Source organism: Carassius gibelio, chromosome B23, assembly GCF_023724105.1.
Source record: "Carassius gibelio isolate Cgi1373 ecotype wild population from Czech Republic chromosome B23, carGib1.2-hapl.c, whole genome shotgun sequence".
Lineage (NCBI taxonomy): Eukaryota > Metazoa > Chordata > Actinopteri > Cypriniformes > Cyprinidae > Carassius > Carassius gibelio.
Window position 1 is genome coordinate 19,311,095 of NC_068418.1, and position 27,082 is coordinate 19,338,176.

The 27,082-nt window shown below is 36.7% G+C and overlaps 2 protein-coding genes across 6 annotated transcripts in view; both read right to left on the reverse strand.

The window, feature by feature from the left end:
• Window positions 1-21,389, reverse strand: part of eya4 (EYA transcriptional coactivator and phosphatase 4) — a 54,582-nt gene extending 33,193 nt beyond the window's left edge. For 2 of the 5 annotated variants that reach the window (XM_052594595.1, XM_052594591.1), the window contains exons 1-4: window positions 21,252-21,388; window positions 8,232-8,288; window positions 7,821-7,889; window positions 1,810-7,311 (exon numbers count right to left, since the gene is read on the reverse strand). In XM_052594595.1, coding sequence (XP_052450555.1) covers window positions 1,810-1,812 — 3 coding nt within the window. In that variant the 5' untranslated portion in view covers window positions 1,813-7,311; window positions 7,821-7,889; window positions 8,232-8,288; window positions 21,252-21,388. Of the gene's footprint in view, window positions 1-1,809; window positions 7,312-7,820; window positions 7,890-8,231; window positions 8,289-21,251 lie in introns of all 5 variants that reach the window. The other 3 variants (XM_052594594.1, XM_052594592.1, XM_052594593.1) reach the window with 3 other exon arrangements.
• A 2,318-nt stretch (window positions 21,390-23,707) lies between these two features.
• tcf21 (transcription factor 21) lies at window positions 23,708-25,370 on the reverse strand. Its single transcript, XM_052594647.1, has 2 exons — window positions 24,777-25,370; window positions 23,708-24,155 (listed from the first exon to the last, which is right to left on the reverse strand). The coding sequence occupies exons 1-2, from the start codon at window positions 25,209-25,211 to the stop codon at window positions 24,066-24,068; spliced, it is 525 nt and encodes a 174-aa protein (XP_052450607.1). The 5' UTR covers window positions 25,212-25,370; the 3' UTR covers window positions 23,708-24,065.
• Window positions 25,371-27,082: the final 1,712 nt, after the last annotated feature.

A 27,082-nucleotide genomic window follows, 5' to 3' on the forward strand; every position in this document is an offset into this window, starting at 1 on the left:
AACACTTACAAAGTGAATTCAGCGAGTCAGAAACAATCAACAGAGGGAGAGAGACCAGAGGAGAGTGTGACAGAAATACTTCTGACATGTTTGTTATTTTAGAATTGTTGCTGATGTAGACGTCTTGGTATCAGGTTCCATGTGTCTTTGCATGTGAGAGAGAGTGAAGTTGCCTCTGGAAATTGTTCACGACATTTCCCCTTACAGTACAATGCATATGTTTCCGTTTGATTCATTTATTGTAAGCGTCAGTTTGAAAATAAGCCGACATGTCTATGTGCATGTGGGAGAGTGTGTATTTATGTGTTTGTATACTCTCTGACTTCTGTTTTTATGCAGACACTGGATACTCTGGGTCTAATCATAAATATTTGTAACTAACAGAGCAGAGTTTCATTTGCCAGGCTTTATATCCCACTGAAGCACTTCATTCTTCATCAAGGTGGCAGCAAACAAATAACACACAGACAAACAATCTTTTGATCAAATTTGGTATCATCCACTAAAAGGGCAAAGGTCAAATCACTTAAATACTTTCACCATCCTCCCTAAACTAACAGAATTGTGGAAATGCAGTCTGTGCCAGCAATTAAACTAATTTTATATGTGACTATGCACTGTCTAGAGGTCACTGCGGCGATGCATGATCTAAAGTTGCACATAATCTGAGTTTAGAGGGCACATCATATCTGAACAGCTAGACAGAGATAGAGAGAGAGACATAGGGGAAGGAGAGCGGCAGAGAAGAATTGTGTCTGTGTCTGTGTGCTGTCCAGCACCATTGTTATTTCATTAGGGTGTAGGATTACTTCCATTAACTCAGCATGTCGGCTGGACCTAAAGAACCTCTCTCTCTCTCTCTCTCATGGACACATGGACTTTCCATTAAAGTATCACAAGGCAAGCTTAGTGCTAAATGAATAAAGAGCTTGACATGTACCTTAAAGATGCATCAGAGCTCCAGACCAGAGGGAAAAAAAATGACAAGGGAGCCATTGGCTTCTAAAGTGAAACATTTACAAGCCAATTGACTTTATCTGCCAAATTTACATTCTCAAGCCAGTTGTTCAGAATATGCTTCCAACATGACAATCACCTTACAGTCTTATTCTAAACAAAGATTACATTACAGCTGTTTCAACTTTATTACTGGATTCACTCTGCTAAACCAAAATGTAAAAACAGTGAATGTTTTTTTTTTTTTTTTAATATACCACTTTTCTATTCACATTACAGGTGAAACGTTTTGAATAATTATTTTTTGTTTGTGTTTTTGAAAATCATCTCTTATGCTCGCCAAGGCTGCATTTTTTTTATTGATCAAAAATACAAAAAAGACAATAATATTGTGAAATATTATTACAATTTAAAATAATTGTTTTCTAATTTAATTGCCATTTTTCTGGGTTTAGATAAAAAAAAAAATGGAGCTTGCTTTAGTGAGCATAAGATACATATTTCAAAAACATTTAAAATGCCTAATCATTCCAAACTTTTGACTGATTGCATACTCACTGAACAAATCATTTGTTTGCCAATCAGACATCACACATGTTCACTGCAACATGCATGAAACACTGATGTGCACTAACATGATATCTGACAAAACTACATATGCACACACAAATATTGCACTAGAAGTCTAGATGTTACAACTGTTTATTTTTTTGTTACTTTTGCAACCATTTTAGTTTCAGTGTGGAGCCAGTGTGGTCTTTTCAGCAGGAAATATTCTTGGTTTAGAGTTAGACTATGACTCAACGAGTAGTCAAAAATTGTACTTTATTATAAGGTGAATTAGTAACATACCATGGCTCAGCTGCACTCCAAATCATTCCTTCATGCCAGAGTGGATCCTGACTGGTCATCTGCGACTGGAAGAAACCCTCAGACACTGGAATTACACTAGCAATTTATATGTCTCTGGAAAGGTATAGCAGAAAGGTTATAAACTACAGAATGATGTCTTCATAAAGCATTAGTATGTTTGTGTAGGTGGAGAAGAAATTATCTGACATAATTGCCATCTGTATACTGCCATTTAAATGACTGCTAGAATATGAATGCATTCCACTATGTTAGTCTGGTGAATTGAACAAAACCACATCTTTGGCTGCCAATAGCGCTTGTGTCTGACTACTGACTTATTCTCTGGTGCCTGAAGTCAGCATGTGCGTGTCCTCACAGTATATACTAATTAGTGGGCTACCACAATTGAAAGTTTATGAGCAGTCATGGTGAAGAGCTAAAAAACGAAAAGTGAATTAGTTAATTTGTTAACCGATGAGTCTTGATCAGACAGTGAACCCATCTTACCCGCAACCCCAAAATGATGTGGATACAGTGGAATGCATGCAACTCCCAGCATGCTTTGGGACTGTGGCCCTGGCTTCGATATTCTGGCAACAATGACCATGTCTAAGGATAATATTCGAATTGCTGATCTCTTACCCTCCCTCTTTTTGGAATCCCTGATAGAACTTACAAACACATACAATGCACTTCTGTCCAAGACCTGCGAGCAAAAGCGTGCACAATGTTTTCATTTCTAATGAGCGCATGAGGGGAAATAAACACGGAGGGTTATATTAGCAGAGACATGATCAGAAAATAACTGCATGAAAGAGTGAAAAAACAGAGCGGTTCACATGTTTCTATTTTCCATTAGAGGCACATTCCTTCAACATGCCTTAATAATCCAACTAATTAGCCTTCCAAGCTTTAATTATAAACTTCCAGCACGAATATCAACAGAAATGTTTTCATTTTGATTCTAGGTGTGGTATATCTCCACAGCTAATGACCTCATGTTTGAAAGGTCCCCAATTACTCTCAACTTCGTAGTTCAGTGCTGGCAGTGACAGAGAACAGGTTTGTCGACCAGCTCAGGGAGAGAGAAAAAAAAACACATTTCATACCAATGACCTGCACCTGCAAATATGACCATAAAAATTTAGTGAAATGTCCCTGTGAAATTAAATTGACAATTACGAGCCCGGAGAGAGCCTTGAGACACCAAATTAAGACAAAGCCAGAGCCCTCAATAAATCAGCCTGAATAAAACGTACAAGGACACTGATTGCACAAATTTTGGATTCAGCTTTATATCATAATCAGCTGTCTAAATGGCTTTTTAGCTGCACAAAGTGGGAAACTGTGAATCACGATTATATATAACATTAAGTATAAACAGAATTTAATTGTGCTCTGATTAATCAACACAGCAAAACAATTTTTTGGTTAATCAAAACTTTCGAAAGACTTCTCCAGATGTTGAATGTTCACTCACTCTCTTGACAAGGGGTTAATACAAACTCACTTTTCCCATTTTACACTTTTTTTTTTACAAGGCAGTCAAACTTGTCCAGAATGAAAGTAAATAGGCTCTTCTTCAGAAATACCCTGACATGAACTGGAACTTTACATACTTTTTAAAGTCAGGGCAGCCTAGAGGAACATTGTGCAATTTCAAAGATCTCTTTTTGGTGGTGGTCCGCTTTACAGAGATGATAGGAAATTATGGGGTGACAGTCAAATTGGGATTAATACACAAAGCGAGCCAAAATCAAACTCATGACTCCCACTCCTAGAACACGGATCTGACTTTGGCAAGATCTTTGAGGCACTTTAAATCATATCAGGTTATGCACATTTATTGAGCATGCTTTGGAAATGCCTCTCAAATATCACTTTCTAATTATACCTCCTCAACTCAGGCCCTCAAAATAATGTGATAGGATCCTGATAAGTAACTTGCATGAATTACTTAGTCCTTTATGCACAAATACACATTTGATCTTAAGTATAATCTTTTTTTGGTTTGCACACATGGCTCTTGGTGCTTTCTTGCACCACAAAAATGTAAAGATGACCTTTATTTAAAAAATGCAACCCAGCAAGCACACATGTTTTTCTTTTTCAGTGATCTGCTTTACTCAGCTGGTTGTTTACTCAACTCTGTTGCTAACTTTCATTTACAATAATCAAACTACACATTTTCCTTAATTTTTAAAAGTTCCAAAGCATCAAATCATGCGAAGCGCACAGAATGAATTTGTTCTGAGCTGTGAGGAGCCACTGTTCTGTATAGTGATGAGCACCCTGCTGTGTTGTTGGAAACTAATTAAGATCACTGGTTATCTGTCATGGAAGATGGTTCTGTTAGACAGTACACATTATTAAACAGAGGTCTGTAACTCTCTTTGATTGACCCATTGTTTAACTAGTCACCGTCTACCAACCAACCTTGCTGGACTCTGACACCTGAATTCATTTCCTGTGCTTCATGTTTGTCTTTATGAAAGAGTAAGAGCAACATAAAGATCAAGAGACCAAAAAAAATGTGAAACTGAGGATATCAACCCTTTAATTTACGATGACATTAAGGTTTAAACAAAGGGAAGGCTTTACTGGGAGGGTTGGAATCTGCTAATTTACCATTTCAAATACAAAAAGCCATACTGCCCTCTCCCTGACTTGCACACATATATCTAAACATGCATACATACACAAAGCCAATCCCCCCAGCATTGGCGCCAGCATTGACACACAAACCAGAGAGGGAGTCTCTCTGTCATCAGAGGAGCCGACCGCTGGACAAACACTTTTGTGGTACACTGACCACTGATTTGATTGATAACCTAAACTACAAACTAGTGATGTCAGATTGTTATTTTGAAACAGATCTTTTTTTAAATGATTCAAGTTTGAATGTTGCTTGACTGTAAAGAACAAATTTGGATGACTAACTTTAGATGGGAACTAATAAAAATGGTCATAAAAGCAGTATTAACTAAAATATATTTTACCAACAAAAAGCCATGAAATGCAGCATGAACCTCACCAAAAATAGACCACATTTTCCTTCAAAATACTATTGCTTATATAGTTATTGTTATTCATAAAAACAAAGAAATTACAAATACTTATAAAACATTATTATTGTTTTGTTATTACAGTTAAAGCAAGAACTGTAGTGACTTTTTCATATTTTGGTGGAAACTATGGCTGCCGTGGAGATTTAAACAATTTTAAGTGGGAAACTCTAGAGAACAGAATGAGTGTTGGTGTAATACATTAGTGAATCATATTTTGAACCAGTTGAGTTCACTGAAATAAACAGTCTGAGCAAACCAATACACTGGAATAGATTTTACTTCCCAAATGCATAATCAGTTATTGCCAAATGCCTATAATAACTTTAAAATATTGGGGCTAATGAGGGAGTCCAAAATCTTTTTGAAAACCATTATTATTTTTGCAATGTTTGGCCCCTTTATTTTCATATGTTAACAAAGCAGATTCCTTAAAAATTATTACTTGAGTACCGTGTTTACATAGTTCCATTATTAGCTGTTGTTCAACATAAAACAACATAAAAACCTTCACTATTTTTAAACCACACAGGCTCACATTTCAAATAATGCAATCGTTTATTTAACAAGGCTGCAACTGAAAAAGTGTGACCTGAACCTGGATGAGAAGGACCAATCCATATCCTTGATTCAAGGGGTCATGGCTTATGCTATCAAGGGAATGCTAATGATTTTTTCATTAGGTAATAGAAGCTCTGGTTTTCTTTGTTTCTGAGTGAGAATTAAAGAAAACTTTGTAAATTTTATTATCATTCAATTTTAAGAAGGCTGTTATGTCCTGCAGCATGGTTATGCAGGGTCTATGTCTATAACAAAGGGTTAGTTCATCATTTATTAACCTTCATGTCATTCCAAATCTGTACGCAGTGCCGAGAAAGTTAATTTTGAAATGTAATAGAATACAGATTACAAGTTGCCATATTTAAATTAATCAGTGTAACTATTTGAATTACGTTATTAAATTAATGCAACTGATTACTTTTTTACAAAATCAGACTTCAGCACCCCTTTTAACTTTGAGATCATTCTGAGGTTAAATGCTGTTTTCAAATCATAAGATATAGTTTAATAGCTATGATATTGTTTTTGAAATCAATTATTTGCATAGTTATGACAGGAAACACTGGAAAACAGAAAATAAAATAAGACGTTATTGAATAAGCTTGTGTCCTATTGTGTCCTAATTTTCTGAAACACTGGTGTCTCATATTTCAAATGCAATTTAAGAAAGAAATCAAATATCTGTGTGTGTGTGCAAATATTCAGATGTAAAGTAAATAATTTAATTCCAAATTTTTTTCTCAGTAATAGGTATATTTATTTATTTATATTTATTTTGTAATTAAATCATGTAAATGTTACATGTAACTAGGGTTACACTTTATTTTAAGGTTTCCTTTTTACAGTATAATTATACATTTAAGTACTGAGTAATACTGATTAACTACCTGTACTTACTTTATGGTTAGAGTTAGGATTAGTGTTTGTCTCAGGTTTACTTGCATGTAATTGTGCATAATTTATTGTTATTATAAAAGTAAATGTAACCGTAAAATAATGTGTTACCGTAACTAGTTTCTCCCCAACACTGTCTGTACGACATTCGCTCTCATGCAGAATACAAAAAGATGATGTTTTGAATCACTGGGAGTCTGAACAACACTGGCCCCCGATGAAGTTCAATAAAAGGACAAAAAAAAAAGTGTTCCACAGAAGAAAGTAAGTCGTACATGATTGGAACGATGCGAAGGTGAGTAAGTGATGACACAATTTTAAATTTTGGGTGAATTAACCCAGACTTATAGGTCTAGTTGTACACAAGCAATACTGTAAGTGCTATTCATACAAAGAGCTGAAACTTAGCTGTTTCCTTAGAGAGTATATAAGAGACAGCAGCCATTCTTGTCAGTCACAAAGATCTAGATTAATGTTGATTACAATACACACTGAAGTTGATAACAATCTCTACCTTTCTAATACATCTTAATTCACAGTAGTCACATATCACACATGCTCACTCACATTTATAACTGTAATATTTACTGTATGTGTATGTTTTATTACGTGCTGCGAACAGCTCAGAATCTGTCTAAAGTAATGTTACACCTGACGCACTGTGTCCTTAAACACACCCAAAAAACATGGACACAAACAATGCACACACCCACACTGTCCCTCTCACACACAAATCATGTACTCATTCATACAGCAGTTCAAAATGATTAACTTGTTTTACCTCTTTTTGCCCTCTTGGAATTACCTCTCTCTCTTTCTCTCTCTCTCTCTCTCTCTGTTAATGCATTCTTTTATGTCATCTCGAGTTTCCTGGATTCTGCCATCGCCGTGGTAACCCCTCCCTCCTCTGGTCCCTCAGGTCCAGCCGGATGGGATGCTTTTGTGTAGCTGCCACATTTTTGGGGTAAAATGATCCCGTCCCCTTCACCCACACACACACAGACGCTCACACAGTCTGAGTATTTGTACTTGGCATAACTTCAAAATTCAGGATTTAAAAAACATAGAGAGAGATAACCTCTCATTCATGAATACTTCAGCCTTCTGAGCAAATTCATTTGTTTAAATACAATAAATCATTACTTCTTATTCAACTTCTTAAATCACTTATTCAACCATGCTTGCACCATCTGTAGTGCAGGACATCCTGGCTCTGACTGCCTCAACAGCTGCTATGCACACTCACAGGTACGGACAGGGACACCAGGTGTATGAGAGGCAATATCTATGCCGCTGTTTATAAGGGATGTTTGTCTGTTGTGTCTCTTTCTCCCCTTCAAATGATATCGCCATAATCTCAGAAACCTCATTGTTATAAATATTGTGTTTCAGCACATTTATTCCTGATTGTGCACATTTGTTTTTGTGCCCATTTAAGAATGTAGGTGGGTGTTTGTGTGCACATTTGTGAGCGTCCCTAGGGGGTCATACCGTAATCCTCCGGTGTGTCTCTGGCAAACACAGGTCCCTGAACATCTCGAGTTTCTCTTAGTAAATGATCTGATTAAAAAAAAAAAAACTCCTTTCAGCCTGGCCCGTCCCAAAAACAGACAGCTTCAGAGGAAAGAAAAGAACAGAAACAAAAGAGAAAGAGCGAGTGAAACGAAGACATGGAAAAAGGACAGAATAAGCCTTACCAACACCTGAAGCTAGAAACCACCAGACAATGGAAAAGGCTGCAAATAACATACACCCACACACTAATGTTTTATTTTTAAGTAAACAGGTAGTTAAAAAAGTGTTAAGAAACAACATTATAACATTTTATTATGAAATTTGTATTATAGATAGTAAATTGACTTTTGTTTTATATCTAATATTTTTAAGACATTAGATACTTACATTTACAGTTCTGTAGACACTTCCATGTCCATTTGAACTTAATACAGATATTCAGACCTAAAGATCAGAGTGCAAACAGTAAATACTTGTGATACAGATTAGATACAGTGGATTATACATCAGAATAAAACATTGTAAAGAGATACTTTCCAAATATGAAACATATTTCTCATTACATATGATTTTGGTGATATATTTTAGTTAAGTGCCAAACTAGGCTGCATCTGATATGGCACTTAATGAATTACTGCTCAATGCCAATAACTCCCAGTATTGATTTGTAACAGGAGAATTGCCTGAGTTGTGACCTTTTGTGTCTCTTGAGGCATCATGGGAAATTGAGTTTAATTGATGAGAAGGCAGATGCGTGAATGACATCATCAGTTAATAAAGATAATATTTTAAAAGTTGATAATGTGGGCTGTTATAAATAAAGCACTGCTAAACATTGTTAATAAAAATATCAAAACAAAAAAGTTTAATGAAGTAGTGCTGTAAAATGATTAATCATGATTAACTGCATCCAGAATAAAGGTTTTGTTTACATAATGTATGTTTACTGTGTATATACACTGAACAAAATTATAAACGCAACACTTTTGTTTTTGCCCCCATTTTTCATGAGCTGACCTCAAAGATCTAAGACTTTTTCTATGTACACAAGTTTTTATTATTGGCAATTGTTCACAAATCTGTCTAAATCTGTGTTAGTGAGCACTTCTCCTTTGTCGAGATAATCCATTCACCTCACAGGTGTGGCATATCAAGATGGTAATTAGACAGTTTGATTATTATACAGGTGTGCCTTAGGCTGGACACAATAAAGGGCCACTCTAAAATGTGTAGATTATTCACACTGCACAATGCCACAGATGTCGCAAGGCTTGAAAGAGCATGCAGTTGGCATGCCGACTGCAGGAGTGTCCACCAGAGCTGTTGCCCGTGAATTGAATGTTCATTTATCTACCATAAGCCATCTCCAAAGACAAAGAATTTCGCAGTACATCCAATCCCGGTTTTCACTGTACAGGGCAGATGGCAGACAGTGTGTATGGGTCGTGTGGGTGAGTGCTTGTCAACGTTGTAGATTGAGTGGCCCATGGTGGTGGTAGGGTTATGGTATGGCGAAGCATATGTTATGGACAACGACCACAGGTGCATTTTATTGATGGTATTTTGGATGCACAGAGATACCGTGATGAGGTTCTGGGGCCCATTGTTGTGACATCCACGACCATCACCTCATGTTGCAGCATGATATGGCATGGCCCCATGTTGCAAGGATCTGTACACAATTCTTGGAAGCTGAAAACATCCCAGTTCTTGCATGGCCATCATTCTCACAGGACATATTACCCACTGAGCATGTTTGGGATGCTCTGGATGGGCGTATACGACAGCGTGTTCCAGATCATGCCAATATCCAGCAACTTCACGCAGCCATTGAAGAGGAGTGGACCAACATTCCAAAGGCCACAATCAACAACCTTATAAATTTATGCAAAGGAGATATGTTGCACTGCGTGAGGAAAATGGTGGTCACACCAGATACTGACTGGTTTTCGGACTCCTCCGGACCCCCCAGTACAGTAAAACTGCACATTTTAAAGTGGCCTTTTACTGTGGCCAGCCTATGGCACACCTGTGCAATAATCATGCTGTCTAATCAGCATCCTGATATGGCACACCTGTGTGGTGGATGGAATATCTTGGCAAAGTGCTCACTAACATAGAATTAGACAGATTTGTGAAAAATATTTGATAAACTCGATAAAATCACTAACCAACTAGTTCAGTGGTTACCAACCCTGGTACTGGAGGCACCCCAACACTGCACATTTTGCACGTTTCCGTTCTCTGACAATTTCAGGAGTCTCTACTAATGAGCTGATGACCTGAATCAGGTGTGTTTCAGGAGACATGCAAAACATGCAGTGTTGCATCCAGGACCAGGTTTTGGAACCACTGAACTAGTTGGTTGGACTGGTTCGTCGGACGTTTTACCTCTGTTCCTCCTCATTTTTTAATTTATGTAGAATATAACACTCTACATCCTGATTTATAGGGCCTATTTATGTCAGCTGCCAACACGACCAATTTACCTCTGACAGATATCTCCACACATCTCAAGCGTCAAAAGAGCAGGCAAGGGGTAATAAGTAGACCTAATTTAGTCTATATAAATTAGATGAAAAGTCTCCGTAATCCCGAATTAATGAAACTGTCGCGTCCTAGTGCTTGCAGCGCAACGCTTGATGGGTTTTGGCGGCAAGCGCGTGCACTGGCGTGTATTATGTGCGCCGTGCCAGAAGCACTGGGGACACGAGGCTCGTTCCCGCATGACGCATGTAACTCGAGTCCGCTGCCGCCATCAGTCAGAAATAAAAAATCATTTGTCCGCAGCGGGCGCGCTGCTTGATTAAATATTAATAGCGGGAGGGAGACTGTTATCCGGTGTCGCGTGAAAAATGATCCTTGGCCGCTCCGGAAGGGCATCGTGGCCTCATGGGTGGACAAACGGAGACGCAGTGAAAGAAGCAAGCATGAAAACTTGAAGCACTCAATCGAGGAACTAATAATGATAGTTAAGTTAGTACAAAGTCATGTTGCATCAACAATGCATACAGACATCAATACTAAGTATAGCTACCAAGTCAACATAAAAGCCTATGACTACAATATAAATTAAAATAAATATATTTTAAAAATGTATTATAAATATACAATAGCATTATAAACGTCACTTTAACCTTGTGATTAGTTAAGTGATTGACTAATCAGGGTTACATCACTCTCATTTATCCAGGTACAGTGGATAAACATTCCCATCCCACAAAGGATTAGAAAGTCCAGCTGAGTTTATTTTTCCACTCATTTTCTACCTCAGTTCCCCTCTACCTCTTCTTCGATCTGTCTCTCTATTGTCCTCCTTCCTCTCTGTCTCTCTCACTCCGTCTGTCTGTCGCTCTTTCTCCCTCATTCACTCCTGTCACTGTTTCCTCGATTTGACCTTCACCATCTGTTTTGAATGAGAGCACTGTTCACTTTTGTTTAAAGGAACGGTAAAATCAGACATTCTCCCTGTCTCAGCCCAAACACAGTCTTATTACAGCGTTCATTGCTGGAGAGTGGGAACCTCACCCTCTCTCAATTATCTTCAGAATTCCCCTCATACACACACACACACACACACACACACGCATGCGTTTGCATGCTTATGCAGAAGTAGCTACTCTCAAACACATGCAGACTTGATGCTTCTATGCACACGTACAAACACAGAGTACATGGTTGGGGACACCCTGGAATATCACGGAGGTGGAGACATGAATGATTCCAGTCTTTAGGTTGGGAATTCCAGCTTTAATTGAATCCGTGTGGCTATCAGGGAGGTGTACGCTTGAGCAGAGAGCAGCACACACTTTAACATGCTCACACACACAGCTGAGCTTCAGTTAAAGAAAGTGGGTGCAGAAACAGCAGTGGTTGTTATAGTGCTGGATGAAATCATTTTCACAAACATTATAGACAGTCAGACTGGACAGAGAGAAATGAGAAAGACAAACAAGTATTTAAAGGAATATTCTGAGTTTAAAAATCTGGGTTAAGGCCAGTTGGCACCAAGAAAATATCTAAAATGATAAGGATAAATATGTAGTCTTAAAAAAGGTTTTAAATTTAAAGGAACATCAGAATCCAAACCACAACTTAAACAATGCAGTGAACCGATATCATTGGAATCACTTTCAAAATGATTTTTTGATGCATGTTTATGGAAGAATTCTATCATCATTAAGAGATGAGTGTGTCAAGTAAGGTCCATAATATACAGCTGTACAAAAACGCATGTGTGGTTTGTAAACATCAAGCATTCAGTTAATGAAGGCAACAGCTTAAGAACTATTTGATCAGATATAAATGTATAGGTTTATGAGCAGCATTATGTGAATGCTTGGCTAAAAAGATATGTATTTAATTGAGATTTAAACCTATTGTGTTTATGAGAACAATTAAAATTAATATGTCCTCTGAGAATTGCCCTCCTTCGCTTTTATTTTCAAGTTCCTCACCGTAACCTCAAATTTGTGAGGGATGAGTCAAAATTATTTCTGGTAATCAATATTATGCCACAAAGGCTGCCAGCTGAACTTAACTTGTTTTGAACCCATAATATTCCCCTAAAAAAATATTTCATACATTTAAAAACACCTGCTTATTCTCAAAGGACATGGATTCACAGTGAATTACTCTTCTACTGCACCACTCAATCAGTAATCACCCCCACCTGGACAAACATTTCACACCCTGTACACACGCTCACGATCGTGTTCCTGTAACATTTACCTTGTGTGCAATTTATTCGCTGCACTTTCATCATGGCAGAGTTTACAAGACTTCACTATCCACCCCTGACTGCACACTTATCCAAATTAGTCGAAATACACATGCACACACACATTTACTTCAATTTAAAATACACTTTCTAATGAAATACTTAAAGAGATGAAGGACAGTCTTTGTGTGTTTTTAATGTGCAGTAGGCTTCTGGTTTGAATTTAAAGAGTCTGTGCATAGGGTGGTGGGGCAGTTGAAAAGCTGGTCAATTTCACACAAATGGAAGTAGTTTAGCCTTGATTCACCAGACACAGGCGCACACAAAAGCATTACTAACACGGTCCGTGTACGTTTTGATAGTTTGTTTTCCAATTTGAAATGAAATAAGCAGAAACGAGAAAACGGCCCATTTATTCGTTTTTTCGTTTTTTTGAAAAAAACGAAAAACGAGATTTCGGCTTGAGTTTTCGTTTTTTAGTTCAGAGGCATAAAACGAATAAATGACTTCAAAATCCGTTTTCCACATGTGGGCGGTCCTAAGACGCCCCCTTCCGCCGATTGGTCAAGCAAATCTGAGCATGTGACGTCATCAGTTGTCGCTCAGGTCTGTTCAACAAAATAATAGTCCTCTAACGTTACTATGGCTACCGATTCTTAAACTGTGCAGGGCAGGTCCTGTTGGGCTTTCTTCTGTGCAACTTTACGCGTTTCACAGAAATCTTTACATCAGAAATATTAAATATTAGTCTGCCACCAGCCCGTTTTAATTAGCGGTGCGGAGTTAAATCTGTGTGGTGAAGCTGCGCTAGACAGCGCCGAGCGGGAGAGGATCAATGACCAGTGTTCGGTCAGCAGTCAGAACTTGGGTACCGATGATGGGGAAATACATTTTTACTGAAAATGACCACGCGAGTATGATTGACAGGACGATAGCGGAGACAATTAAAAGCGCAATATAACGTCTGTTAACAAAAAAAAAAAAAAAAAAAAAAAAAAAAAAAAAAAAAAATATATATATATATATATATATATATATATATATATATATATATATATATATATATATATATATATATATAATATATTATATCAAATATAATTAATATATTATATAAAATATAAAAAATATATTAATATAAGCGAATTTGTCTTTGTTTTTAATAAAATAATTGTGAACCACAAACCGAGCCTTCGTTTTAAAGGGCGATTTCCAAATATATTTTATTTATTTGTTATAATATGGGTATTTTATGTCACCCGTCTTATTAGTTTGATTATAGTAGGCTATACGCGATTTTTTTTTTTAATTATTGTACTATTTTACTGTTGTTTTTTTTAATTAACAATATATCATAACAACTTAAAAAAATAAAAATCTACAGAAGAGATTAACAAGTAACATTGGTGTTGTCATAAGTTAACTAATCAATGGGAAATTTTCCTCACCGGCACAACCCTATTCTTAATGTTGGCTACATGTTACAGATTTAATGTTGAGCACATAATGTTAAAGGCTTCTTAAATACCATCACATTCAGTTGAAGAGTCAAGAAGGATGTGTTAATTTATTCAATCTTTCATTAGTTGGTGACCCGGTGTGATTATAATAGCATAAATAAAAAAAACACGTAATAGGCTATGTATGCCAATAGACAAAACACATCTGCTTTTCCTCTAGATCACTTTACAGTGTGATGGAAATAAACTTTTCTTAAAGCGTGATGAGGTTTGGTAAAAAAAAAAAAAAAAAAAAAAAAAATCATTGCGAGCAAATGTCGAATTGTGTTTTGAAATTTAAATCAACAACGTAAGAGGCTTCAGGCTGTCTGATGAACTCTGTATGGACAAACACCCAGCTTTGCAGTATAGGTGGCACAGAAACAGCATCTGACCTGGCATTTAGATGTACTTTACACACTGTCTATTGCAGCTCAAAGGAGGCACTGTGAATTTACATTACAATTTCATTCTAAGAGGCTATTAAATGTGAAGTGACAACATGAAACACTACTTTTAATATATATATATATATATATATATATATATATATATATATAAACACCAGCAGTTGGTGGCAAGTCACCCTGATAATGATTAAATACCAATTTACTCATTTAGGCTCACAATAAGCGGATTACATAATTATACCATGAAAAAAAAAATATATATATATATATATATATATATATATATGTGTGTGTGTGTGTGTGTGTGTGTGTGTAAAAGCAGGAAGTCCAGTCCTGGCTGTATAATCAAACAATAAAACGAGAAACAATGAATGCCATCAAGAACATTTTTTATTCCACAGGAACTTGATCCAGTTCACTTGTTAAAGGATACTCCACTTTAAAATAAATTCTGTCATCATATACTCGCTCTCATGTTTTTTCAATCCTTTATGAATTTCTTTCTACTCTCAGTCCAGCCTCTCTCATTGTTAAACCATGGTTTATCACATGATCGACTACTGTAGCCTTGTTTCCATTTCTGACTCATCCTCTTCCTCCCCTTCCTCCTCTTAGTCGAACTCGTCCTCTGGCTCTCCCTCCAACTCCTCTTACTCTGTCTGCAGTGTTTGCATCCATTATCCAAAAGCTATTACTTGACCTTTGGCTTATAGACCACTACTAAAGTTATGATTGGTTGCTGTTAAGTAAAGCAACAAGTGTTTGCACATGTGAGGAGTTAGTGTGAGGCACTGATGAATTAGTGTGGCATTTTGATTGGTTGTGTTTATAAAAGGAAATCAAGAAACTTCCTGTCAGATTCTGGTGTGTTGTATAGAAAATTGTGTGTTGTGTTTTGCAAAAAGTGTTTAACGAAATTGAAAACTGAGTAAAAGGCCAAACATTTGTGTATGGTTTTGCAGATTTAGTGTGTGGTTCTGTTGTCTGAGTGTCTTTAGAAATTGGTTTTAGAAATTGTGTGACAAGTAATAATTTGTGTGTAAGCAGTTGAAAAAAAAAACTGTAAGCATTTTAGAATATTCCCTTGCTTTGATAATAAATTATTTGCTGAAATTTATTAGCTTGTGGCTGATCTGATTGATCATAAATGGGCAAGCAACCACTATTTTATATTTTTTAAAAGTGTTGTTTTCATTTAATGTTTGCATTAGGGTTATTTAAATTAGTATTTAGCTTATTTAGGTTAATTTTGTTTCTTAAATCTGAAACTTATACTTTTTTTTGCCATATTGCATGATATTTTAATATACATCACAAAAATTGAAACTTGTCATTAACAAAGCAAATTTTTTAAAAACCTGTTCTTTATTGCAATACTATTAAAAAACTTGAACCTTAAGTAATTACTGTGATATGAAATGTTGATACTTGCACATGCCTATTACATAATTCACACTTAAACTTTGTTTTACCTGGAATCCGGTGAGCATACCAGGACTGCACCACACGGTCAAGACGAACTGTAGTAACCTGACAAGATAGTGCAGACACGCAATAACGTTTCGGGTCATCTTCCATGTCCAGTTCCTCCTGGTTCACTAATTGCATCAGTGCCCCTTTCACTGGATAATTCACTCTGTTATTTACTTCAGGCCATATTCTTTCAATTGTGTGATTCTTTTTATTTAAAAGGAAAAAAAGGAAAGCAATTAGACTAGCACAACAGCTACATACAGTTAAGGAAGTTAGTTTATTACATACAATCTTGGACCTCTAGAGCAGTGGATCTTAAATCTGGTTGCTTTAAGGAGGTATTTCTACCTGATTCTACATAGAAATTCTAATGTCGTTGCTGTGACCTACTTCAATCAGTTCGTTGAAACATAAAACAGGGAAAAGCCGTTATAACCTAATTGAGTTACATTGACTTAACATACAATTTCCATTAATGCTTGCTCAGGATGGACACATTCGGCACATGTGCACCTGCTCATGAGTTCAATCAAAGTGACAATCGCAATTGACAGCAATACTCTTCAGCACAATGGTAACCACAAAATTTTATGACAGAAAAAATTGACAGAGTTGACACCCAATTAGATGTACAGTATCTGGAGTTGACCCTTTTCATTAACCATTTATGACAGTTAATGTGTCTGTCTCCCTTTTGCTATTTTTAGTTCAAGAACGTTTCCTCTAAAAATTGTAATGTTGAAAATCTTTGGATGTAAATTATTCTACAGCGCATTCAGGAAAATTGAACACTTTTGGCAAATATTATTTCATGATAGGCCCTGTTAATTATCGCAGTAAATCTTACAGAGTACAGGCATATGTAATTGAATCAATCGACTGCCAATGTAAATGTCACAGGCCGTGACTGTGTCAGAGTCAAGAATGCCTCAGATTTTGTAAATTACCTTCTATCATCTGCTAGAAGTCCCTTTCCTTATCAAATTACTGAAATTATGTTGATAAGATACATATTCTTTTGTCTAATTATTATTATTATTATTATTATTAGAAAAGGGGGTTCCTAATGTTTTGGCTCATGGAGGATGCCAAAAGAGAGTGTCTGTGGATCTTTTGCCAAATGCAGTGGAGGATGCAGGCAGGTATGACCGTGAAGCAAGATCTTCATTGACACCAGTTGCAACTTTTGGGCAGAATCCATGTCAGTCAACAGAGGACCAGGTTGCTGTGGAGAGGCAGTTCTCTATGCAGTGTCCTGACATTGCGTCTCTTTTTGAACGATGAGGTGGTGGTGTTGGCGCAGTAGATAAGACACATGCCTTTGGTGTGAGAGACCCGGGTTTGAATCCACTGTGAGCCACCAATGTGTCCCTGAGCAAGACACTTAACCCCTAGTTGCTCCAGAGGCGTGCGACCCCTGACATATATAGCAATTGTAAGTCGCTTTGAATAAAAGCGTCAGCTAAATGAATAAATGTAAATGTAAATGAACGTGTTGTCAATTTCCAACAAGAAGAGTTCCAAAATGCTTTGAAAATACTAATTGATCTTGTTCGAATTCATGCTTAAGAAAGAAATTCATAAAGGATTGAAAAAAACATGAGAGTGAGTATATGATGACAGAATTTATTTTAAAGTGGAGTATCCTTTAACAAGTGAACTGGATCAAGTTCCTGTGGAATAAAAAATGTTCTTGATTGCATTCATTGTTTCTCGTTTTATTGTTTGATTATACAGCCAGGACTGGACTTCTTGCTTTTACACACACACACACACACACACACACACACACATATATATATATATATTTTTTTTTTCATGGTATAATTATGTAATCTGCTTATTGTGAGCCTAAATGAGTAAATTGGTATTTAAACATTATCAGGGTTACTTGCCACCAACTGCTGGTGTTTATATATATATATATATATATTAAAAGTAGTGTTTCATGTTGTCACTTCACATTTAATAGCCTCTTAGAATGAAATTGTAATGTAAATTCACAGTGCCTCCTTTGAGCTGCAATAGACAGTGTGTAAAGTACATCTAAATGCCAGGTCAGATGCTGTTTCTGTGCCACCTATACTGCAAAGCTGGGTGTTTGTCCATACAGAGTTCATCAGACAGCCTGAAGCCTCTTACGTTGTTGATTTAAATTTACCAAACCTCATCACGCTTTAAGAAAAGTTTATTTCCATCACACTGTAAAGTGATCTAGAGGAAAACAGATGTGTTTTGTCTATTGGCATACATAGCCTATTACGTGTTTTTTTTATTTATGCTATTATAATCACACCGGGTCACCAACTAATGAAAGATTGAATAAATTAACACATCCTTCTTGACTCTTCAACTGAATGTGATGGTATTTAAGAAGCCTTTAACATTATGTGCTCAACATTAAATCTGTAACATGTAGCCAACATTAAGAATAGGGTTGTGCCGGTGAGGAAAATTTCCCATTGATTAGTTAACTTATGACAACACCAATGTTACTTGTTAATCTCTTCTGTAGATTTTTATTTTTTTAAGTTGTTATGATATATTGTTAATTAAAAAAAACAACAGTAAAATAGTACAATAATTAAAAAAAAAAATCGCGTATAGCCTACTATAATCAAACTAATAAGACGGGTGACATAAAATACCCATATTATAACAAATAAATAAAATATATTTGGAAATCACCCTTTAAAACGAAGGCTCGGTTTGTGGTTCACAATTATTTTATTAAAAACAAAGACAAATTCGCTTATATTAATATATTTTTTATATTTTATATAATATATTAATTATATTTGATATAATATATTATATATTATATATATATATATATATATATATATATATTTTTTTTTTTTTTTTTGTTAACAGACGTTATATTGCGCTTTTAATTGTCTCCGCTATCGTCCTGTCAATCATACTCGCGTGGTCATTTTCAGTAAAAATGTATTTCCCCATCATCGGTACCCAAGTTCTGACTGCTGACTGAACACTGGTCAGTGATCCTCTCCCGCTCGGCGCTGTCTAGCGCAGCTTCACCACACAGATTTAACTCCGCACCGCTAATTAAAACGGGCTGGTGGCAGACTAATATTTAATATTTCTGATGTAAAGATTTCTGTGAAACGCGTAAAGTTGCACAGAAGAAAGCCCAACAGGACCTGCCCTGCACAGTTTAAGAATCGGTAGCCATAGTAACGTTAGAGGACTATTATTTTGTTGAACAGACCTGAGCGACAACTGATGACGTCACATGCTCAGATTTGCTTGACCAATCGGCGGAAGGGGGCGTCTTAGGACCGCCCACATGTGGAAAACGGATTTTGAAGTCATTTATTCGTTTTATGCCTCTGAACTAAAAAACGAAAACTCAAGCCGAAATCTCGTTTTTCGTTTTTTTCAAAAAAACGAAAAAACGAATAAATGGGCCGTTTTCTCGTTTCTGCTTATTTCATTTCAAATTGGAAAACAAACTATCAAAACGTACACGGACCTAACACACTACAGACACAGCTTTAGGACTAGACTTGGGGGGGGGGGGGGGATTTCTACAAGCATGTAATCATGGTACTTTTTTGGAGTGTGAGAACAGTTTTATTTTAGTTTTTTAAATTATTCATTTCATAGCAGATATACGCATACATGCACGATTTCCATGAGATCATACTGTAGTTGACTGTCTGCAGTCTTACTGCCACCCAATGGCTATTTTCTTGAACTCTTGGTGACACAATCTAGATGTTCTGTGAACAACTGTATTTTAGCTCCCTCTGCAGGACATGGTCGACCTTCTGTTTAAATATTGCATTTCTGCATGAAAGTTGGTCCAGCACTGAACGCTTCACGACACATTGCAGTAACACTAAAATGTTAAAATACAATTTAAGAACGAAAACACATGATTAAAGGTTGACTATATATCTCAGAAATTGCAAGTATTTTTTTTTACATATAATTACAAAGAAGGAGCAAGCAACACTTAATTTATTTTATAAAAGTACTCCAATTATCATTGCATTATTTATAACTTTTTAAACAGTGTAATAATATACAGTCCACCCTTCCCCCACAAGTAATTCCAATATTATGTAAAAACCTGAAGCGTTTGCTCTAACTAATAGTCATTAATAGGTAATATTGATTAATTAATTAGTGATAATGAATTCAAGCACCATGAGAGACATTAGAGATAATAATGGAGAGAGAGAAAAACAGGATATTAAGTATAATCTTTTTATTTTTGGTTTAAAGGTGCTGTAGGGAACTTTTGTAAAAAAAAATATTTTTTACATATTTATTAAACCTGTCATTATGTCTTGACAGTAGAATATGAGACAGATAATCTGAAAAAATCAAGCTCCTCTGGCTCCTCCCAGTGGTCCTACTGCCATTTGCAGAAACTCCATCGCTCCCGGTAAAAAATAACCAATCAGAGCTGCGGTCCGTAACTTTGTTTGTGTTCAAAATGTAGAAACATGTATATAAAAGCGAGTACACCATGAATCCATTTTCCAAACCGTGTTTTTGGCTTGTCCTGAATCACTAGGTTGCACCTATAATAAGTGTTTATATTCGGACTATTTTAGATTGCTTCGGGGGTACCGCGGCGGAGTAACCCAGTACCTTTGTGATTCTTCATAGACATAAACAGAGAGAATTAGTTCCGGCTACGATGTTCTTCCAAGACGCAAGCAGTTCTGTTTATTAACCGCTAGAGCGTCAAAAGTTCCCTACCGCAGCTTTAATTTGAAAATTGATGAAACAGTAATTTATACGATTTTATGATTTTACAGAGTTTAAATCTTCATCAGTAATAATTCAAAGTGGTCCAAAAAGTGCCAAACAACACACCACCGCAGGTTGTTAGTTTTGATCTACTTAAAATGTAGCACAATTAAACGTCTTATTTTAAAAGCTTTTACGTTTCAGATGGTTGATTTTTATAGGCTTCTCTTGCACCAGCAGACCTACAGTGAAACAAACTCTTACATTTGTTACTATGTACTCGTTCCTTCGTTACTCTGTGGTGCACTTGGTCCTAATCCAGCCTGTAAAATGCTACAATGTTGGGTTTCACGTCGCTGATGTAACCTACAGCAGTGAGACTGATTGAGCTCTTCAGTCGCTGTTCCGTGTCTATAGGTGCTGAAACCTCTTGTGTCATGATTGATGCAGTTTCTCCCACCGCGCTCACAAAATAAAATTTTAAAGGGTCTTGGTCGTTTAATGTCTGTGTTGTTTTATGTTAAGTATAAATAAATTTGTTAACCCACTAAAAAGTTTTGAGAGAAGGGTGACATACCAGCTCAGATGCAGTCCAGACACGAGCGGTTTAACATTAGCCGTTCAAAACCAAGACTCATCATAAACTTTAGCTGACATACACGCACTCTTATCTGGCCGTTTTTAGTTATGTGCATCTAGACCACATGCCAATGTTCCCTCTCAAGAGACTTTAGGACTATAAAAGAGAGCTTTGGGCAGCAGTCCAACAAAACAATTAGCCATATTCTCTAAGCGCATGGGAATCCAGGGTCCACTTTATCTTTCTAATGACCGACCCTGCCTCCTCCTCCCCCTCCCCCTGCCGGGCAGAGCGCAGCTGACCCGGACACTGTTCAGTGTTCTCCGCGGTGGTCTTGTGGTGATGGAGAGCATCGACTTATCCTTGCTGATATATATATATATATATATATATATATATATATATATATATATATATATATATATATATATATATATATACGATGAACGTGCGCTTCGCACAAGAAGTAAGGTGAACTCCTTCAAATAATAAAAAAAGTATTTCTTTTGATTTTCAGGTGATGACAGAAAAAGAAGACGAAGAAGGGGAGAAATAAATGATCTTTCTGTCTTATTCTCTGAGGGGATCTTTCCAACGTTCGTGAGAAAAAGATGTCCCATAAAACTTATGAGCGTGCGATATAAATATTTTTACATTCTCTGGAGTGCCTTTAAAAGTATACACAGAAAATGCCACTTTAATTGTCGCAGCAGATTGAGACTATTTTATAAAAAGAACAATAAAAAAGTGGTGTTTTAAAAAAGTGTCTTAAAATATAGGCAATATAAAAATCTCGATTGTCAGAAATCTTCAAGTTACTGCTCCAATTGTTGCTTAAACAACAGGCTACAACTAGCCTACACCAGTATTTGCCTACGATTATATTATGAATGTTTAACAATATTAATTTATTAACTAATTAATCTAAAAACTATATAAAAAATATACTTTAAAATATTTGTATGTTTTGTTTTACAATATAAATTGCACAGTCAACCATAGGCCTAATCACTAGCTATATTAATTTATTAATCTCTCTCTCTCTCTCTTGCTATAGGCTACATATATATATATATATATATATATATATATATATATATATATATATATATATATATATATATATATATATATATATATATATATATATATATAATTTTCATGACGAATTGCGAGCAACATTTTTTGGTTGTTGTTTTTTGTTTGTGTTTTGAGTTTGATATATAACATGTGTGATTTAAGTGAAATTGAACGCAAAATCGCATAAATCACTAACCACCGTGCTAAAAGCAAAAGGATATTTCCGAGGGAACCCAGTTAGCCTTCAGGATAGGCCTTCAAATTGGCGTCATGACAGCTCTAATAGGCTAACAAATGTTTTGCGTCAGTCTGGATTTGCCATTAATATAATCTCAAATAATGCCGAATAGTATTGTTGATTAAAAAAGAAAAAAAAGTCAAAACATATAATTAAAAAAACTAACAAAAACAAAGCATAGGCCTATAAATAAATAGCCCAGTGACCGACACATCTCATTTAAAACCCTAAGGCCTAAAATGTGTGAGTATAAAAAGTATTCCTGTAGTCATATCTCATTTTAAGACTTATCAGAAGATTTCACAATGTTTAGAACTGCTTTATTGCCCAATTGTGCATAAGCCTCCCTAGCTCTCAGTCTCGCGTAGATCACCCCTCAGCCTCTCCTTACAATAACAGCGCGTGATGGATGGTGGCGGCGGGTTTGTTATTGTCTTGCGCCATCAAACCGTTGTGTCAGTCTCACTGCGCGGATTTCTGTAATTCAGCGAGAGAACAGTGATGACTAGTTTAATGTGGAATACAGTTATATACGCGGGGGCAGTGTTTTTCTAAGCTGTGAGACCGCGGCGTGGCTGTGACATCGGGCGTCCCATCATCGGTAACTCCGGGTAACTCGTGCTCTCGCGCCCCTCGGAGGAGTGACGCATAAATATCTGTCCGAGCGCTATAAACATAACGGTCACAACCCCGCGCGAAATTAAACAACGGCTGCACAGTGAGATTAAGAGCTGCGCGATTTACTGGTCTAAAAACAACTGACCTTAAACACAGACCACGTCAGCCTACTTTTTTTCTGGCCTGACTACTTAAAAAATAATTCTGAATTAAAAGAGTTTTTGGTTTCTCTATCTCTGTTAACTTAGAAGCGCTCGCTCTGATTTCCAAAACGGTTAAAACCATGCTTATCTGATGACAGATATATCATGATAAAGAGAAGCTTTATGTTTCTTCCGATTAAGGGAATTAATCATGTTATCTTCTGCAGGCAGGGTGACAGGGTGCCATGTCTTTTTTGCCAGAAATCTTGAGAGAAAAGGGTGGGGCGAAATGATAACAGGGTTCACACAGGTCAAAGCAAAGTGAATAAACATGAACTCTGTCCATGCTCGATCAAAGAGGTAACTTGCACCACTTGAATCTATAACATTTTTATTTACAATTATTCTAATGCCAACAACAAAGGCGCGTGACGTTAGGACATTGCGTCACCAAAGCCTTATGTATAATGATTTCTCGTGTTTTTAATAAAAAATGTGATGACAGAATCTTTATAAAAACAGTTGCATAAAATCACACATTGTTGCCTTGAACCAGCAAGGCCCACGTGTGAATATTTAAATAGATATAAATTTCTCTTTACAGGAATGCGAGTGAGGATGTTGTCCCCAGTTATTCCCACTCGTGTGTTTAGATAGGAGATGACGTGTTATTATACTTTTCTTTAATTCAAATATTTCAAATAGGTCCATTTTTTTAGTCCATCTGGAGTCTCAGGAAGCTGTAGTCCCACATAAACGTGTAGTATTCAGCATTTCTTTAAGTTCATTTTCTGGTTTGCCTGCCACCATAAATGGCCACGTCTGTGGGAAAAGGGGAAAAAAATATGAATGAAAGTTCAATCAAAATCGGCAAACACACCAAATAACAGTGGAATGATAAATTATGTTTGCTTTGTAAATGTATATAAATAAAGGTAAACATAATCTACATAAAGTAGCTATATACACTAAGGATATTCCATACCATTTTGTCAAGTAGCCTATACCGTCTACACACTATTGAAATAAAAACCAAGATGGTATTAGTCAACTAGCATATCGTTTCTGAAAGACAAATAATTTCCAGAACTTGTATTTTAGGCATGATATTTTTACCATTTATACTCTCAAATTAAATTTCTGTCTCAAATTAGTTCAAAATAAATTAAAAACATTCAATGCACTAAAACTTAGTAGTTTAATTTTTTCCTCCATTTCGTATGTAAATTAAAAGTGTTGCCAAAGTCAACTTTTGGAACATTGAAAGTCGAATTTAAATTACGAAAATTCATAGAAACTAATAGAAATTACATAAAATACTGTTAAATGGATGGAAACTTGTTATAACAAAAACATGTTACATTGTACATACCATATATACAACAAACACATCTTGTTTACTAGGATTCCTTTTTTTTAAAAAAGGTTGAAAAAGTCTCTCACCAGGTTGACTGGATGTATGTAGCCACTCTCGTATTTGTCGTTGGCGAGTATCTGTCGCAGGTGCGCGATGTAGCTGGAGGCCAGTCGTAGCGTGTCCAGCTTGGAGAGTTTGGTGTCGGGGGGAACCCACGGTAACGTCGTCTTCAACCTGGAGAAAGCTTTGCTCAGCACGCGCATCCTCGCCCTCTCGCGCGCGTTCGCCGCGTTCCTCTGGACCTGCTTGCCCTCTTGGGCCACACCATTGGGCGCCGATTTACGCATCGCGGCTGATTTGCGCCTTTTCCCCGTACATTCTGTAACCGATGCCCCTTCGCAGTTGGAACTGTCCTCCGTGCTCTCATTTGATGTATCTTTGCCGGAACCGAATTTAAAAAGACCATCCAGCAGCTCGGACTCGTGAAATTCATCCACATCGCTGATGGAGCCGGTGGACATGTTGAGCTGGGGACGAGGATGTAGTGGAGAAAAGTTAAGTCTTAGGAGATGCGAGATTGTTGCTCTCTAAAAGGACCTGAAGATAACGCGACTTCCTTTGGAGCAGAAACGTGTCATGCGTGAGCTGAGGATGAGCGTAACTTAACTCACAAGCTGAAGGATCTTACCATTTATCTCTCGCGCTCAGGGGCGTAACCCCCGCACGCGGCTACATACTCCTAGTGGATGCAAACACAAAACCTGCACAGATAATCACAACGATGATCACCAGTTTTGCAGTGATATATGCCTAGTGTTATGTTGCCATTTATCCCGCATGCAAGTATTCAGGAAACTTAAAAAAAAAAAAAAACCCGGAAAAAAACTTTGGTATACTGTAGGATTTCATTCACGGTGCATTTTTAGGCTATTCTGAATAATTTGGTGTATCCTATTAATTTATATTATATTATAGTGTAGTATAACATAATTAAAATTTTACTTAATTTTTAATAAAAGTATTATTTAGTATATCTTTATACTTTATACTACAAGTTATCCAATGACAATAAAACCACAATAAGCATCCATTCAGACTATTTTTAAACAGTTAAAATAACTGTAGATGTTTCCAATAAAATATCAAATTTATGTTTTTCAGAGCACAATTCAGCATCTTCCTTTCTCAGTATTAGTAAAACATTTTGCCCTCCCCTCCAATTTCATTCGGTTAAGAAACGTAATTTTGGGGAGAAATGTATTTTTAATTGTTTTTATATTCTTAATTTCAAAGAATTGTCTACTCATCAGAACTGAAAAACGAAAAATTGCTATTCTTTTTTTTCAGTAGGCCTATATACAATAAACTTAGATTCAATTTTTAAAGCAACTAGCTGTATTTTTTCCAAAAGCGGTTTTACTTAATGATGATAAATATTTTTATTATTATTACTAAAACGATAGGCTTACATTACATTTTACATTTTTTTTGTCTGTTGGAATAGGAAAATAGCTACACATTTCTAAAGTAGAACTGCTGACGGACGTAAATGTTTTTGTTCACACTGAGCATCACTTGCACAGGCTCTCTAAATTCCTAGGATTTGTCAGGTGGCATTTGACAGGATTTTAATGATGAGTATCTGACCGGAAATAACGGTTGTGCGCGCACTGCAACAGTGGCATTCATAAAATGGTACAGTGGTGACCCCACGCGTAATCGCACAGTGCTCGTGGGAGAGTCCGTGCAGCTTTCAGCACCGATGCCCTCTAATAGGATCCCACGAGAAGCGTCTCAAATGGCCCACTGGCGCCTCCGGAGGGGCACGTGAAATGGATACACCGTGTCCCCAAACCCCATGTTTTGCTTTTCTAATGGTATCCCACACCGGTCTCTAATACAACCGACTAATTCAAACCAAAACATCCCGATCTGTGCGAGCTCTTAAGTGGCGCGGCTGAAGGCGACTCAAGAGCGGTTTTAAATCAGGTGATGATTGCTACGACACACGCGGGGCATCTGCTCTCCTCTCAGCATGCTAGTCAGTGCCCATCATCCTCAAACGCACTTAGTTATAGGAACGCACATTAAACGAATGTGTAAAATTACAAAAAGAACTGGACGTCCACGTGCTAATTACAAATTTAGGGATTACCAAAGAAGGAGACAGAATCTCCAGAGATCTGCCCTCTGTCACCTCAGAGTTCCGGTGTCTCACAAACAGCATCCCTCCTCTCTCTCTACCACAGCAAATTACCAAAGGTATTTTAACCTTGCCATAGTTCTTAACCTGACAGATGAGTGGACAGATCTTGTTTCTTGCAGGGGCATATCAGGTTTTTACAGAAATTACAGGTGTGATAAATCAAAGAGAGTTGTTTTCAATTATCTT